This window comes from Micromesistius poutassou (genome assembly GCF_964030765.1).
Source record: "Micromesistius poutassou genome assembly, contig: SUPER_1_unloc_1, whole genome shotgun sequence".
Taxonomy (NCBI): Eukaryota; Metazoa; Chordata; class Actinopteri; order Gadiformes; family Gadidae; genus Micromesistius; species Micromesistius poutassou.
In genome coordinates, this window is record NW_028180643.1 from 993,202 (window position 1) to 1,007,478 (window position 14,277).

At 41.7% G+C, this 14,277-nt stretch overlaps 1 protein-coding gene across 1 annotated transcript in view; it reads left to right on the forward strand.

Moving 5' to 3' along the window:
- Positions 1-12,923: 12,923 nt before the first annotated feature.
- The window catches only part of LOC311338053 (uncharacterized protein), a 156,948-nt gene continuing 155,594 nt past the window's right edge, over positions 12,924-14,277 (forward strand). Inside the window, exon 1 of the mRNA XM_084488967.1 lies at positions 12,924-13,046. Coding sequence (XP_084345093.1) covers positions 12,956-13,046 — 91 coding nt within the window. The 5' untranslated portion in view covers positions 12,924-12,955. The remainder of the gene's footprint in view (positions 13,047-14,277) is intronic.

Genomic DNA, 14,277 nt, shown 5'->3' on the forward strand with positions numbered 1-14,277 from the left:
TGATATTACAATAAACAGACTTCCCTTTGATGTGTTGAGATGTCAAAAAGTTGTTTTAATAACCAGCTACTGCCTTGTCTTTCTCTGTCAGCCTCTGTACTTTCCTCTGAAGTTTAAAAGGCTGCAAATATTAAATGGGAGAGAAATACATACATGTTGGTATTTCTTCCTCCATATATTCATTATAAGTAAGTAATGAGTACGATTTTAGAATTCAGAATTAGGATTTTCAAATTATATGTTATTATAAGTATACCATTTATTTTTCAAACCCGTTTGGTTCTAGGTAGGAAGTACAACCAAAGCACAAGACAAAGTATGCAGATGGATAAAATGGAAACATTACTTGCAACTGCACCCATTGAACAGGGAAGATTGAACGACGGTGAATATTTGCAAACATTATTTGTATAGACTATTAGGTATGGTCCAAAGTACACTGATACCAGACAGTGACATTGCTCATTTAAATGTCTGACCCCACCAGATGGTCAGTGAGACCATCGGTGGCTATAATTGACTTTGGGTGAGACACGTCAACGCGTAGCACAAAGGATCAGGTGAAATCTCTCTTCAAATGAGCATGTTCAGTGGGTGCTGTTTCAAATAAATAAGGTTTGAAATACTTATTATTATTATAAATTCATAATAAATCTATATACATTATATATATATATATATATATATATATATATATGTGTATACATATGTATGTATAAGTATAGCAAGACTCTATTTTTTTGTTGTACCTTAAAATGTTGTTTTAAAAAAATGTCATCACACTAAGATATCAACGTGCTGGTGTGTGCTCATTGAAACAGCTAAGGCCTTTAGTAAAGACAAAATGTGAATAACCTGGCCTGCAAAGTAAACAGGGATCTGCGGGCTCTATCACTGTAAGGACCTTAATGAGGGCGTGTTTAAAACTCTATCACTGTAAGGACCTTAATGAGGGCGTGTTTAAAGCTCTATCACTAAGGACCTTAATGAGGGGCATGTTTAAAGCTCTATCACTGTAAGGACCTTAATGAGGGCGTGTTTAAAGCTCTATCACTGTAAGGACCTTAATGAGGGGCGTGTTTAAAGCTCTATCACTGAGAACCTTAATGGGGGGCATGTTTAAAGCTCTATCACTAAGGACCATAATGAGGGGCGTGTTTAAAGCTCTATCACTGTAAGAACCTCAATGAGGGGCATGTTTATTTTTTTTTATTTTCCCACACGCACACACACAGACAACAAAAAAAGGGCAGATACAGTACAAAATAAATGAATAGATGAACAAACCAATAAAGAAAGAGTGTGCTTGTGAATGTATTCATGTATGCTTGTCTGATTTCTATGAGGAAAGTGTAATGATAATGATATGGATGGTTGATAGTTGGTGGTTGGCTCTCAGACAGGAAAAAACAAGAAACTTAAGAGGTTAATAAATCGATGAGTTTAGGCCAGGTGGCTAGAGGTTCTGTTGTGCTGTTGGAAGGGGAAGGTGAGTATTCCAGTGAAATGTGGTCTATGAGTAAATTTTTCCAGTGAGTTAGGTGTATGGTGTTTCTTGATTTCCAGTTTATGAGGATAGTTTTCTTGGCGATAGTTAGAGATGTAAGGAGCAGTCTATGGTTGGTTTTATCTATTGTGAGTGTTGTTGTGTCTCCTAAAAGGCAGAGTGACGGGGATAGGGGGATGCGGCAGTCCATTAAGTCAGATAGAGATCCAATGACTTCTTTCCAAAAGTGCTTGATTGGGGTGCAGTGCCAGGTGGCGTGAATGTAGGTGTCAGGACAGTTTTGGGTGCAGTGTGCGCATGTTTCAGATGTGAATCCCATTTTAAACATTTTTTGTCCAGTGTAATGGCTTCTATGGAGTATTTTATATTGTATGAGTTGCAGGTTAGCGTTTTTAGTCATGAGATAAATGTTCTTACAGATTTGGGTCCAGAAGTCGGCATCGGGAGTAATAGAGAGGTCTTGTTCCCATTTGTTTGATGGTAAGACTATGCTATTGTCAGAGTGTGATATTATTTTATATATTTGGGAGAGGAGTCTCTTGGGAGAGTGAATGTTAGCTAATTGTGAGATTTCAGGAGAGAGGGAGAGGTTTGTGGTTCTGATGTTGATTTTGGATTGAACGGATGATTTGAGTTGTAAGTATTCCAGAAAATGATTACTCCCGATGCCGTGCTCCTGGACTAAGTAGGGGAATGAAACCAGGGTGCTGTTGTGAAAGATGTGTTTAAAGTGTGTGATGCCCTTTTCTGCCCATGTGCGGAAGTTAAGTGTTTTTTTGTTGCTGGTTAGATCCGGATTGTTCCAAATTGGGGTGAAGTTTGAAGGTGAAAGAGTGGAGTTAGTGATTTTATGAAATTTCCACCAGGCTGTCAGAGCTGAAGCTATTGTTAACGCATTGAAACATGGGTGACGTTTTATTGATTGGCTGAGAAATGGAATATCTGAGATCTGAATGTCTTTACAAAGTGTCTGTTCTATGTCTAGCCAGGTATGATCTGAGTGACTGGGGTGTGTCCATTTGTATATATACTGCAGTTGATTTGCCAGAGAGTAAAAATAGAAGTGTGGTGCATCTAATCCACCTTGTAATTTGGGTTTTTGGAGTGTGGTCAATTTTATCCTTGGGGTTTTATTTTTCCAGTAGAATTTGGTGATTATTGAATTTAGAGAGTTGAACCAAGTCAGAGTCGGGTGAGTTGGAATCATTGAAAGGAGGTAATTTATTTTAGGAAGAGTTGTCATTTTAACGAGTCCTATTCTGCCCAGGATGGATAAAGGTAGATTCATCCAGCGGTGGAGGTCGTCATCTATTGTTTTGAGTAGTGGGGTGAAATTGAGTCCATTCAGCTCTGACAGCCTGGGGGAGATGTTAATGCCTAGATATGTGGTGTGACCTGTGCATAACGGAATTTGTGATACCTGGACTGCCGCATCCCACCTGGTGTTGTGTAAAGGGAGGATGGATGATTTATTCCAGTTTATTGAGTAATCAGAGATTTTAGAGAATGATTCAATGAGTTTTATTGTTTCCTGGAGAGATGATTTTGGAGATTGAAAAAAAAGTAAAATGTCGTCCGCATACAAGCTAATCTTATGATGTGTTTTGGGTGTTTGTATTCCTTTAATATGGGGATTCTGACGAATGGCTATTGCTAGAGGCTCAATGAAAATGGTGAATAAAGAGGGAGAGAGTGGGCATCCTTGCCTAGTCCCCCTGTGTAGTGTGAAGCTTTGTGATATTAGACCATTAGTGATGACGGTGGCTGAAGGTGAAGTGTACAAAATCTTGATCCAGTTAATAAATGGTTCCCCAAAGCCAAACCGCTGTAGTGTATTGAATAGAAATGTCCAGTTTACCCTGTCAAAAGCTTTTTCTGCATCTAAGGTGGTTATGATGGTGTCTTGTTGTTGTAACGATGAGTAGTGAATTAGATTGAACAATCTACGGGTGTTATTTGATGCGTGTCTACCTTTAATGAAACCTGTCTGATCTGGGTGTATTATGTATGGAGTAACTTTTTCGATTCTGTGAGCGAGAGCTTTACTGATAATTTTCATATCTACATTGATCAGTGAAATGGGGCGGTAGTTTGACGGCAAGGTATGATCTTTATTTGGTTTAGGGAGGAGTGAGATTAGAGCTGTGTTCATGTGTACTGGGAATCTTGAGTTTTGTTTTATTTCAATTATTGCTCTGATGAATAATGGGGCTAATGAGGGCCAGAAGTGTTTGTAGAACTCAGCAGGGAAGCCATCGGGGCCTGGTGCTTTGTTGTTTGGCATAAAATTGAGGGCGGAGGAGAGTTCTTTTTCTGTAATTGGTGAGTTAAGCATATTGATTTGTTCCGTATTGAGTCTGGGAAGGTTGATATTTTGAAAAAATAAGTCAATGTCCTCCTGTCTTGGTTCTTTTTCAGATGAGTATAGTTTTGAGTAGAAATTCCGGAAAATATTATTTATTTCTTGTGGTGAGTTGATGGGCTTCCCTGCTGAGTCCTTGATTGTAGAAATTGTTGCTTTTTCCAATGAGGGGCATGTTTAAAGCGCTATCATGTGAGGAGGGGGAGGAGCAGGAGGAGAAGGAGGAGGAAGAGGAGCAGGAGGACAAGGGGGAGGAAGAAGAGCAAGGGTAGGAGGAGAAGGATAAGGAGGAGCATGATTAAGAAGAGGAAGGAGGACTAAAAGGAGGAGGAGGAGCAGGATGTGGAGGAGTAGAAGGATGAGGAGGAACAATTCTAATTTTAAATGATATTACCAAAATATAATGAATACACAGCGGAATAAATACCACCATGTATTTCTCTCCCATTGAATATCTTTACATATCAAACTGCAAACAGAGGCAGACAGAGAAAGACAATGCCTTAGCTATTATATATAGCTATAACATTATATAATTAAAACAACTCATTGACGTCTCAACAAATCTAAAGTCTGTTCATTAAATTATCAAAATACCAGCAGTGGCAAAGCACAACCCTAGACTATGTGTTGTCAGTGATACCATTAAATAGATATGCCAAGATATATTTGGGCTTTCTGTCTCTTCCTGCACTGATCTCCTATTTTTGTGTCTCTTCTCTGTATTCATGTCTTTTATAAAGTGCAAAATAAAATAAAAAATCTTTAAAATTGGCATTTCTTATCCAGATTCAGACGAGTTGTTTGATTCAACATTCAGAATTGTGTGTCCACAAGGGGTGTTTGCTGGGTGAGAGTTGTCTTCCTGTTATCTGCCTTCATTGACTTGCAGAGCTACTCCTCCTCATGTGAGAAAAATACACTTTTAATTTACAAAGATTTACAATGCTCCGAATAGTCGCTAATTCAAAAGGAGTGCCAGTAACAACACAACAAGATGCAGTTTGCCAGCATTTCAAGGACTAGTAGCAGTAGTGTGAGTAGTGAGTAGCTATAATCTACTTCGGCTTTCTAAAATACGTTTGATATATTGCTTATTTTAGCTGGTTAGAAGTGTAGGTATTACACAGGTTATAAACAGTGGATATATAGAGGTGAAAGATATAATAAGTAACATTTCCACATTCAATGATCTTAAAATGACGATACCCATCTGTTACATCTGTAAGATTATCTCCTCTGGTCGACTGATGGAAAAAATGGAAACTTTACTTGCAGCTGCACCAATTTAACAGGGAAATTGGAATGAGGTTGGATATTTGCAAACATCATTTGTATAGACTATTAGGTATGGTACTAAGTATACTGATGACCGGATGGGGACATTGATAGTTGTTCTGTGTGACCCCACCTGACGCCTATGTAGAGAAAGCCAATTGACTTAGTGTGAGACACGTCAAGGCATTGCACAAAGGATCATGGGAGATCTCTGTGAGTTATAGTGACGTGTGATGAATGGAAAACAGAAAGTGTCTCCACTAAATGTTCTTGTTGTACCTATACATGGAGTTACACATGGACAGAGTGAACCCCTTGTTATGCCTCATGATTTAAACCAAAAATGTAGCTTTTTGCACGCCCCCATCGGTGCCCTTCAGCCTGCTCTGCGTCGATATCCTCGGCTCCTCCCAACTGCACCGCATCGGTGGCCAAGACAGAAGCCTACAGTGAGCGCACCTTGGCTTCAGGGCAGGCACCAACCACAGGGAGATGAGGGAGGGGGCACTATGTAACTGCTTGTTATCATTAGAAAAAATAACAGTCAATAACATGCAATACTAGAGTTTAAAGTGAATTTAGTCCAGGCTGTTGGAGGGAGGGAGAGGCATTGCATGAGGGCTAACATAGCCAGTAGACATTGTAATTAGTGAGGTAAAAAAACTGCAATTTTGCACAGAGCTCGGTGAGCTCCTTGCTGCGGTAGGACGGAGTCCGTACTATCCATCCCGACACCCCGCCAACGATGCCATCTTCCTCTTCCGACATATCTATGGTGGCGCTCTCCCAAAGGTCTCTCTCATCCTCAGCTAAAACACTCTTGCTTGTCTTGCTTCCAGCAGCTGTAAAACAATAAAATAAAGACAATCAGTACTGCACGATGCAATGCGTATGGACAAAACACAACTATTAATGCACCTGAGAAATACTCATTCAGGGTAGAAAAAACAATGATGGTGCAATGTAATGGTTGTACATTGTGCACTTTATTGGCCATATTTATTTATCTATTGTCGATATCTTCAATCCATCGCTACGCTGCCACAGGCCTCCCCTAATGGGTAAACATAACTACTCTAGTTAGCCCATATTTAATATCAAATGCTGGTCTCCTAACTCATACTTGCACTGTCTTGCCTTACCTTTTGCACCTTAACACACACACACACTGGTTTACAATACATCTCTGTGCTGCTACCCATTTTTAGTTTTTAGTATTTAATGCTGGTCTACTGACTTAAAATTGAACTGTCTTGCCTTACTTATTTGCACCTCACCAAATCATACCAGATCTCTCATGTACCACAGGGTTAGTCCCTGCCCTGTCACCCTATCATACTGCCTCAGCACATTAATGTGGAACTTGTTTGTCTGTTGTCTGTTACTCAGTATCTTTCTCTTAGTTTCTTAATCCTTATTGTCTAGTGTGTAGTATTGTTATTCTTATTTGTTGATTGTATTCCAGAAACTTCCTTTCTGCAATCCTGCTTGTTTGTTGTATGTGTATGTTATGTTATGTATGATGTATCTGTCTCTAAGCTACTTGGACCCTGAATTTCCCCTAGGGATTTTAATTTTAATATTAATAAAATTAATATTATTGGATATAGGAGGAGCGGGCTGGTTACATTTATGTGGGTTGGGGGTGTGGTTTAAATGTACAATGACCTAGGCTGACCTAGAGTGACATGTCAACCAATCACGAATGAGTTTCCTGTTTAAAAAGTAGGCTTATCATCCAATCCTGGGGAGGAATTTTAGGCAGGGCAAAGAAAGGGCCCAGGAAAATCTGTCTGGCTAGCGCGGTTTCGCTGCTATTCATATGCTAATCGGGGCCATTAACGCCTCTGCGAGAGAATCCGTATCTGACGATATGTGTCTGTCGAAAACGTGAAGTGACGCGACGTGGAAATTGTCGTTTGCTGCCGGAAATTGGTCTGGTTTGCGGGAATTTCCTGACGTGCAAGGGGACGGTAATCCCACTTTTCACCCAGTGTGAATGGGGGAATTTTGGGCAAATAACCTGGAATATCTCGGGAATTATGAATAATATCATTTCTTGTTCTCCCGTCAGATGCCTGTGAACTCACACTGGACCCAAACACAGCCCACAGACGACTCTCTCTGTCTGAGGACAACAGAAAGGTGACGGGGGTTGGAGAGGACGTATCCGGATCACCCAGAGAGATTTGACTCCTGGCCCCAGGTGTTGTGTAGAGAGGCTCTGATTGACCGCTGTTACTGGGAGGTAGCGAGGAAAGGAGGTGTTGAGATAGGAGTGACATACAGAGGAATCACAAGGAGAGGACAGGGTGAAGACAGCCAGATTGGAGGGAACAACAAGTCCTGGAGTCTTCTTTGTCATGATGATGGTTACTCTGCCTGGTACAACGGTAGACAGAGACATACGTCTCCCCCCTACTGGCTCTACCAGAGTAGGAGTGTATCTGGACCGGCCTGCTGGCACTCTGTCCTTCTACAGAGTGTCCCCAGGTGTAGGAGGGTCCTCAGACACACTGACACACATCCACACCTTCAGGTCCACCTTCACCCAGGAGGAACTCCTCCCTGGGTTTTACGTAGGGGGATCAGTGTCTCTGTGTCAGTTGTAGAAACAAAACACACGGGGGGGGGGGCACACACACACACATCCATACACATGCACGCATGCACGCACATACGCACGCACACAGAGACACACACACACACGCGCACACACACACTGTCAACGTAACAAAGAAGCGGGGCAGGAGGCAGCGTGGGACAATCCACGGTTCTTGTTTTAATTGCGTGAAAAGCGTGCATCCAAAAACGATCCCGACAATCGCGGAGCAAAAACGCAAAATCAAAATCTCCCGCCACGTTCCCGGAGGCCAGGCCCCTTTTATCGGGTTCACGAGAACATGCCCCTGTACGCGGCCACAGACCCATCCTGGAGCATGCAGGACCAGGCCTAATGAGAGGAGAGGCAGCCAAAACGAGTGCCACATGTTGTCATAAGAAAGCAAGCCCCCTTCTGAGGCTGAAGGCTTTTAAACACACCTTGGCAGGTGTGCACCATTCACTGGATTGAGCACACCACCCAAAGACCACTGCACTGCCACTGCAAGGCCAGTGGGGGTGTAGAGGGGCGTAACACACACACACACACACGCACACAGAGACAAACACACACACGCACACACACACGCACTTGCACACACACACACACGCGTAGAGACACACGCACGCGCACACACTGTGGTGCCCCCCAGGAGGCACCTGAGAACGCACTCTGCTCTCCAGCCCATCAGTCCTCATATGGACATTACTTATTACCCTTGCAGTCCAGTTGTGCGCACTTATATGGACATTGCTTCCTATCATTTTGCATTCAATTTCAAAGGTGCATTTCTTTAGGCAATATATGCCATCACATCATGTATTCACGCCAACCATGTATTCATGCTTTAGCTAAAGGACCTATATAACCATTATATTGTCTGTCTGATAGAAATATACTGTCTGATGGAAACTTTTGTGTTGTGTTAGACAAACTACTGTGCAGCAGGCCCCCTCTTGCAACATGCTCACCTTTTGCAAAGGGGCCCCCTACCTAGAGCCAGACATACGAGGCAGGATGTGGTTTGACTTCAGTTTGACCTCTGTAGCAACAAATGTCACCTGTTTGCATGTACCGTTTTGAACCAGCTAGAACTAGAATGTTCGAGAAGAAGAATAGGAAAAGTTATAAATCGACCACGCAACATCGCGGCAAGGCCTCTTGTTCTTGCACTTGCACTTGTTCTTGTTCTTACCCTTGCCTGTCACATGTAGGAGATAGATAGACTCTAGGGACAGCCAGTCAGTGAGAGAACAGCTTTACTTTTTTACTTTTTTATTGTTACTTTGTATTACTTTTTTTACTTTTCTTATAAAAAGCATAAAACAAATTGGATTAATTGGAATAAAACTACATGACTACGTGTTGTAGTAGGCAATTACAACCCCCGTTTCGGACTCTGTGCTTTGGAGGGTGACCCAGGAGGGGTCTCCCCCCCCCCTCCATCGCGAGGACCCGTTCTCCCGGTCGTCTACAGGTGCGCATGATACAAATAAAAAGGGTTGGTGTTGTTGTGTTGCAGTCTTGTTGATGCGGGGAGCGGTCCGATAGTTTAAGAGGTTGGGTTCACTCGATCCGTTCGTGGTGCGGAGAGGTGCCGGGGCGGCTTGTCACCCCCGGTGGAGTTGATCGAAGCGTGCCAGTGTAAAATTAGAATATATCCTAGAGGGACCGACTGAGAGGAGCGCACCTGTAGGACTGGGGGTCTCGACACAACAGAGCTAGACTAGACCGAGGGCCTCCGACGCGGGGCGGACAGGCGTGACTCAGGTCCCGAAGCCTATCGGGGGAATAGGGCGGGGTTGTGCGCTGAGAAGCTTCACGACGGTGATGGGTGATTTGAACCCACCTAGGGCCCGGCTTCCTCGGGGTGGTGGTGCTTGGGGTGCTTGGGGTAGACAAGTAGGGTCTATGCCACGGGGACCGCGACGGAGTGGTCGGCTATATGGAAGAAGTAGCCGCCACAGTGACAGCCCTCAACAGTGTGTGCGTCTATGTAAGAACATACGTGTGTGTGTGTGTGTGTGTGTGTGTGTGTGTCTATGTAAGTATGTGTGTGTCTATGTAAGTACGTGTGTGTGTGTGTGTGTGTGTGTGTGTTTAAGTGGCTGGGTTTGTGCACGCAGCACTTCCGCATTGGTCTCAGAATGCTTTTACAAATCTGGTTCCGCTGTTACACCGATTTCTGCGACCCATCGCAAAGTGTGACCCAAGGAGGCGCTGTTATTTTTTTATAAACATGCACGAGTCTGAAGCGTCGACAGGCATGAAGTCGTTCATGTGCGGAAACGTGCACAAGCTTAAAACGTAACATTTGTATCGTCATCCGTTTTTTTTTACCGGATACCGAAATAGCACGTTGATCCATAGTATGGGTCTGTGAAATGCTAATCAACGACTAACGACTTCATGCCTGTCTACGCTTCAAACTCGTGCATGGTTCAGAAAATGTTCAACAGCGCCCCCTTGGGTCACACTTTTCGGTGGGTCGCAGAATTCAGTGTAACACCGGAACCGGATTTGTAGAAGCATTCTGAGACCAATGCGGAAGTGTTGCGTGCATAGAGCCCATTCAACCTGTTGACCACTGATTGGTCAACGAGCAATTGGTCAACGAGTGGGCCCAGTCTTCAGTCCCAGCAGGTCTCTAAGGGGTCCTGCCCCCTGACGTGGGCCCAGTCTTCAGTCCCAGGTCTCTAAGGGGTCCTGCCCCCTGACGTGGGCCCAGTCTTCAGTCCCAGGTCTCTAAGGGGTCCTGCCCCCTGATGTGGGCCCAGTCTTCAGTCCCTCCCGCTGACTCTTCCTCAACTCACTTGTGGCTTGGGGGACAATAAGCTCTGACCTCTGGAGACGTTTCCTCCAACACGTCACAACACACAACAGTGGAGTCTCCATTCACCTCTTCATCAGTGTGTGGAGGCAGGATATCACTACACACACAACAGTGGAGACTCCATCAGTGTGTGTAGAAGTGTGTTTGGTTTTCTGGTCCTATCATCGCTAGTCCCATCTTTGTCCACTGGGCGGCGCTTTAAAGTCCGATTCAACTTGTGCTCCAGCAGCTGCTCCGTGTGGAGAAGCTTTAAGGTTGAACTTTAACACAAACTTTCCCTCTTTGTTATTCACATTATGTCTCCTCTCTGTGGTTCCAGTCTTTACTAAAGGCCTTTGCTTTTCAATGACCCCATAACCGCAAGTTAATGATTAACTAATATCACTGACCATTGAGCCCAGTTGTAAGATGAGTTAATGAATAACTAACATCTACATTAATTTGCCATTTTCAGTATCACGTGTGTGTGTGTGTGTGTGTGTGTGTGTGTGTGTGTGTGTGTGTGTGTGTGTGTGTGTGTGTGTGTGTGTGTGTGTGTGTGTGTGCACGTGCACTTATTCACCTTATTCACTCACCTATTTGAATGGCATTCAAATAGGTGGCAAGAAGAAAAATCTATCTTAAACCTTACAATTATATCAAATGTAGAGCAGTGAGGTACTTTGTGATTGAAATCAACTTATCAACGTATTAATTTAACTGATTTAAAACAGACTTTGAGTCATGTATAATCAAATAAAACAAATCCCTATACCCCACATAAAGATGTGACTTAATGGCAATCACTTATACTTAGACAATCAGTGTGTCTGTACTACACCTTTCAAACTAAATAGCCAGACGATATTATCACCAATACATATCGGTGTGATGTAATTGACAGCATTTATTAGTTTATCTATTTCACAGCAGTTAGCTGGCAACTAGAGTTGGCAGCTAACTGCTGTAAAATAGATAAACAAATAAATGCTGTTAATAGGATTACAGCAACGACAGGCACTGAACCACATTCAATAACCTACATGTTGCTCTAAAAACATGACATGAACATTATTTTACTGGTTGCTGCTGTGACGGGTGAAGTAATTAAGAAATAAACCTCAGAATGCTATAAACATAAAACAAAACAAATGAGAATATATTCACAAAGCACATCATTTTAAGCAAGGCAAGTAAAACCTGAATAAATAAAGCCTTGTATAAAGTCTAAAGTGCATACAAGACAAGATCCTCAACAGTTTGTTTATTTAGTGTTACGCCACGTCCAGCTACACGGTCCAACACCCTCATCTAGTGGCCACTGGTCCTCATTCTCCCAACACACCTGTCTGCAATCTGCAATCTCCATTCCCTACTTCAGCCGGTGATCTTCAATCAGCCAGCGCCAGTTCGTCGTATACAACTACCAAGTTCGTATCGGTCCTACCAGCATTATCTGAGTCTAGTTAAGTTCCTCTGACTTCCTCGTAAACCTTTTCCCTGTCCTCCAGTTTTCCGTTCTGTCTGCCGTTGCCTGCCTGACCACCCGCCTGCCGCCGAACCCTTGCCTGCCTGTTTACCTGCCTGTTACTGGACCCTCGCTTGCCTGACCACCCGCCTGTCGCTGGACCCTCCCCTGCCTGATCGCCTGCCCGTTAACGAACTCTCGCCTGCCTGACTACCCCTTGGTTCAATAAATTCCACTACCTTTCACCCTGTCTCCGCCTTCCTGTGTCCTGCGTTTGGGTTCGCTCGTCCTGCTTTCCATAACATTTAGTTAAACACACACACACACAAGCTGACATTCAGCTTGTGTGTGTGTGTCTGTGTGTTTAACTAAATAAACAAACTTTTGAGGATGATGATGGAGTTTTGGAAAGACAAGGACCACCTCCATTTTCATCACCATTACGTGTCCAATACACTACCTTCTAGTGTACAGCTTGACCACTCCTAGACATGTCCACTACCTTCTAGTATACAGCTTGACCACTCCCTGATATGTCCACTATGCTACCTGCTGTATTCTACCTCTGTATGTTTATCTTTGTGATACATCTTGTTGTATCTATATATGATATATGTTGTATCTTTATATGATTTATGTTGTATCTTTATATAAATTTTGTTGGATCTTTTTACAATATATTTTGTATCTTTATGATATATATGTTGTATCTTCAGATGATATGAAAAATAATGTTGTGTGTGTGTTTGCATCCTTGAGTGTTTGTGAAATGATGGTAATTAGAAGAAAAACATTTCCTGACACTGATGGTTCAGCTTGCCAGCTGATGATTGGTCAGAACTAAAACATGTGACGTGGTTTCTCCAGCTGATATAGCGGAGCTGAATCCTGAGAGCAGAAGCAGTGGAAGCTGTCAGAGAGGAACCATGGACACCATCTCTGAACCGGACCCTGGACTAACTAAGGAACCTGAGGACACGTCTTTGAACCAGAGGGAGACCAGCCAGAGAAGATTTGGTAGGTGCCCTTTTTTGAGCATTTAAATAAATAAATAATGTAAAATAAATATTTTCATGTATTATGTTTATGTATTACTGTATTACTGCCTGTGTATGAATGTGTTACTGTATAACTATGTGTGCTTACATGTAAATAATCAGGGAATAATAACAAGAATGCAAGAGACCAGTACTTGTTGTGCTTAAGTGTGTTCTAAACTCAACACGGTACACAGCCACAGTACCAGTCATCACTTACTGAGCTGTTCTCAGTAGAGGTCTTCAGATGTTTCTTCAAGACGGGGAGGGATTCTGCAGACCGTAGGGAGACTGTCTGGACTGGGAATGATAGCCATACAGTATGAATGTGTGTGTGTGTGTGTGTGTGTGTGTCTGTCCTATTCCTAAACAGCTCTAAAGTCCTGCAAAATTGTCTTTCTGATGTTCGGATTGCTGAGTATTCTCCTAATCTCCCTGCAGTTCAGTGAGTCTAAATCATATCATCCTGAATAAAATTAAAATAATAATAGAAGTAAAAATTAAAATATTATTATCAATATTATTATTATTATTATTATTATTATTAATAATAATAATAAGTAGTAGTATTAGTAATAATAATAGTATTAATAATCGTATTATTAATAATAATAATAATACTAGTTACTAATAATAATAGTTACTATTATTATTAATAATAATAATAGTAACTATTATTATTAGTAACTAGTATTATTATAATACTAGTTACTAATAATAATAGTTACTATTATTATTAATAATAATAATAGTAACTATTATTATTAGTAACTAGTATTATTATTATTAATAATAATAATATAATATATATAATTATTATTAATAATAATAGTATTAATAATATATTATAATAATAGTATTATTAATAATAATAGTAACAATAATATATATTTTTTTTGTTTTGTTTTGGTTTACAGTTCTACGTAAGGCAAAGATGGACCGATTTTGATCGTGGTCTTCACACAAGGTCAGGTTTCTATTGTGGTCTACTACGCAGGGTAGGGTCAGGGTTCTACAACAAGATATTCAGAAAAAAATAGGTAGGACCTTGTAGGACAGGCTATAATCCTTAAAGGATATGCAATACAAAACTTGTCAGAGATAATTAGGATGGCATACAAGAAATAGCTGATACTAAGAAGTTCATTTTAATGAACTGCAAATCACCTGCATATATTAAACACAGTTTAAAATATGAAACAATATACTCT